This window comes from Musca domestica, unplaced genomic scaffold, assembly GCF_030504385.1.
Source record: "Musca domestica strain aabys unplaced genomic scaffold, Musca_domestica.polishedcontigs.V.1.1 9, whole genome shotgun sequence".
NCBI lineage: Eukaryota > Metazoa > Arthropoda > Insecta > Diptera > Muscidae > Musca > Musca domestica.
The window spans coordinates 11,899,716-11,903,988 of record NW_026712435.1 but is presented as its reverse complement, the minus strand read 5'-3'; the positions used below and the strand labels follow the sequence as shown (position 1 = coordinate 11,903,988).

Here is a 4,273-nt window from a genome sequence, read left to right as displayed (position 1 = left end):
AATCCTTTGTGTGGTTGATATTGTCCATTGTGGTCGATATTGTCTATTTTCGCACTTAACATAGTTCTGATACAAATATTGGGACTTGCAAACATTTAACGAAAACTATGACCTTTTGTGGGGGGAGGAACCAGAAGAAAAAATTCCGTCGAAAAATACCGCTCCAATGAAACCCATTATATGGAGGCTATACGAAGACGTGGTCCTGCATAAGTAAGTTTTGTCATAGGCTGTAGTAACGATTCCGAACTTCAAATACGAAATCTGAAACAATTACGGTGAATAATGTCGCTAATATCATCAAAAGACCGAATAAAGGGAGGTACCGTACAAAGACGTGGTCCTGCATATACAATTTTCCTTCAAAGATTGAAGTAGCCATTGTGAACTTTAGATACGAAATTTAAAACAATTCCGGTGAATAAAGTCATGAAAATATCGAATATCATGAAAATATGGAATATCTGGGGGTATCGTTATATTGGTGCTATACTAAAACGTGGGTAATGTACTCAAAAAGGAACCCTTTTGTGGTTTTAAAGACAATTACATTCGAAAATTTGGCTGAAATCCTTAAAATATCGAATATCGATGGGTACCGTTATAGGGTGGCTATTCGACATCGTGGACATATATATAAAACACCGAGTATCGGGGGGTAACGTAATATGTATCTTCTAATTTGACATGTCTGCAGACAAAAGACAGATCTGTGCAAAATTTTAGTTTCCTATCATAATTCGTTTTGACTCTACCATGATTACAACAGACAGACGGACGGACGGACGGAGAGGTCTAAATCGTTTAAGAATTTTACGCTGATCAGGAATATATATACTTTATTGGATCTAAAGTTATTATTTCGATGAGTTGTAAACGGAATGACGGATTTAATATACCCTCCATACTATGTATGGTAGAGGGTATAATAAAGTTGGAATGTGCAGGACCAATATTTTTTATGCGTGCCCAAAAAGGGTATTCATAAACAACAATTCATTAAATTAGACGACGTGGCTAGCCTAAATTTTCCAAAAAACTATAGTAAAATTAAGTTTAGTTATATGATTAGAGCATATTGAGGTTAATTTACAGAAATAGCGCTTCGATTCATAGAACTTTTCCTACATGCACTTCACGAGTAGAGTGGGTATATTTCAAATCATATTACAATTTCATATATGTTACACGTTTTCCTTCTAGACTCATTTTACACATGCCATATACAATAAAATACAAATAATTACTATCCAATTTGCTGCACTTATTCTGATTTCAAAATTTCATTGAAAACCATTTGAACTCTTTAGGGAAATTCATTACAATTTAGTCTGTACATAAGTACCACAGCACGAAAACAAGTCGCTTTAAAAAGCGGACTTTCATTTCAGTTTGCAAGCGACGATATGATGAAGTACATACTTCTTTTGATTCTCATTCGAATAGAGGACATACAGACCGCTTCAATAGTTCAAGTAATTGAGAAAATACGAAAAGAATTTGATATTTATACTTTGCTTCTCTTTGTAAGTCATGATGCCACATCTGAGGCCTTGGATAGTCCAAGTCTGCCACAACTGGTTGTGGTTAATGAAACAGCCAAGGATTTGCGAAGATCGCAAGGACAGAGGGTTTTAAGTTTCATTCGACTAGAAACAACGGGCCTGGCCGAATTGAATGAAATCATAAAACCTTCTCTAATAAATCTTCATTTGGCTGATATTCTATTTTACACGAATTCAACATGGTCCGAGGAGACAGAATGGCAATGGCTATTTGAATGGTGTTGGTCGGAGGGATTCTGGCGTGTCCTGTTAATGAATGACGCCGCTCAGTTACTCTCCATGGATTGCATACCGGAAATGAGCATAACAAGTGTTACTCTCGAAGAATATTTCGCAAAGAGAAAACATCGCCTGGTTAATCTGCAGGGTTATCCCGTTAAGGTTGCCGTGGGTCACAAGCCACCCCGCGTCAGTGCCTTTTTCGATGACGAAGGAAATTTGCAAATGGGCGGTTATTATGGTCACATCGTCAATATGTTTGTAGAACAATTCAATGCAACAATGGACTACATCATCATGCCAAACATGTCCTCATACTCGGTATTGAGTTGCATAGACTCGATTCTGGAACAAACTTCGGATATCTGCGGTGATGCCATTTTGTTTGGCAATGGCATTGAAACCACGCGACCTCTACACGTTGTCTCCAGTCATTTGGTGGTGCCCTTCGATAAACCTCTGGAAAATTACAATTATTTTCGTAAGCCGTTCACCCTCGACGTTTGGATATGCATTGCAATTTCGTTTGTCTCTTCGGTGGTTTTGCTGCTGATAATCGAATACAAGGAATATGGACGTTTACGTTTGGTCAATAGCATCTTCACAACATTCTCCAGCTTTATATGTTCTTCGTTCAGTGTAGAGCATTTGTCGCCAAAGTATCACTACGGTTTGGAGACAATTTTAATTTTTAGCGGTTTCATGCTCTCCAATTACTATTTGGCGGTATTGTCATCACTTTTGCTCACGAAAATCTATGAAAGAGAAATCGATAGTATTCAAGATGTCTTGGACCACAACCTAACAATTGTAACCACCGAATTCCAGCAATATGTTTTGGAAGTAACTAAAGCCTCACCGCAGATAAGGCGACAGACCGTAGTTTTTTCCGAAGAGGAAGCCGTGGCTAATATGCGTAAACTGAATACGGAATATGTATATTTCGGCTTAAATGCCGAAATCGATTTTTTTCTCTATCAACAGAAATTTTTGTCTCGACCTCGAATGAAGAAACTAGCAGATGAAGCGGTGACCACCGATATTGGCGAAATTCCAATGCGGGCCTATTGGCCACTGCAAGAACTACTTATGTCTCACATGGAAAACATTTTTAGTAGTGGCATTGTAATGTATCTGGAGACAGAAACATTTGAGGATGGCATACGCCAAGGTGACATAGCCTTTATACCCAACAAAGATCTTTCGGTTGCGCCCCTGTCGTTGGAATATTTTGTTTTGTGTGGTTTACTTTTGGCTGGAGGTTACTCATTGTCATTTATGTGTTTTATAACTGAAATAATTGTTTATAAATATTGTGGTAGAAAATAAGGGGATCAAATGGTTTTATGCCAACCTCTTGGAAGTTGGAGGTAATAAAACGTATGATTTAATGTACTCGTGCTTTTATTTTAATGGCCTTGCCGATCTTTTTAAAATGGGATAGTATCAATTATACTTAAATCGTTTGTGTCGGAAATGTCACAAATTTTGGGTTAGTTTTATATTTTTGACGTTTAAAGATAAAAAAAGGTAAAGGTAAATCCTCAACTAGAAATTTTCTGAAATTTGGCATTCTGAGATTTGATATTTAGCTTTGTCTAATAATAGAAAAAAAATCTACGAAATACAGACAGTGGTGTAACATTATTATTAGGCGACTGTTAAAAGCTGAAGCTTTGCAACTTTGTACGAGGATCATACGTCATGCGCCGGGGCTGATATAAGGTGAAACAGTTGGAAATTCGTACTCCAAGGGTTCGATAAAGACCGCAAGATACATATTTTACAATACAAAATATGTATGTGTCTCATTAATGGGATTTTTCAGGAACCCATTCTTTAAAGGTACAAAAAGTATTACAACTAAAGTGGCCAAAAAATGGCACATGAGCTGGAAATATCGCAATATTCCATTCGGCAAATATTGAAAACTGAGCCAATGAAATTCCCAAAATTCCACCGCAACATGAAGAAAATAGACTCAAAAGTGCTAAAGAGGTGCTTCGCTTGGTCGAAAGTGGTGAACTGCCGAATTTGGGTTTCTCCGATGAGTCCAGCAGTTTGTAAACAAACAAAATGATCGTGTTTACTTGCCAAAGAGGTCAGCTGAAAATGTGCACCTGCGGTTGGCAACCAGAACTCAAGCACCGGTCATGGTGATGGTGTGGGCCGCCATAACAGCCGATGGTCGCTCTCCGCTCGTATCAATCGACCATGGCATCAGAATAAATGTAAAAATTGTGGCGTTTGACTTTGTTGCATTTTTATACCTTCCACCTTGGGAAGGAGGGTATATTAACTTTGTCATTCCATTTGTAACATCCTTAAATATTCGTCGTAGGCCCCATAAAGAATATATATTCATAATCACCATAAAATTCTAAGTCGATTTAACGATGTCCGTCTGTCTGTCTGTTCGTCTGTCTATTGAAATCACGATACAGCCCACACTATTTGACGTAGAGCACCAAAATTTGGCAGAGCAATTT

General features: G+C 37.8%; 1 protein-coding gene across 1 annotated transcript; it reads left to right on the top strand.

The window, feature by feature from the left end:
* Positions 1 to 1,406: 1,406 nt before the first annotated feature.
* On the top strand, positions 1,407 to 3,113 carry LOC101895650 (uncharacterized). Its single transcript, XM_005179776.3, has one exon. The coding sequence runs from the start codon at positions 1,407 to 1,409 to the stop codon at positions 3,111 to 3,113; it is 1,707 nt and encodes a 568-aa protein (XP_005179833.3).
* The last annotated feature ends 1,160 nt before the right edge of the window (positions 3,114 to 4,273 follow it).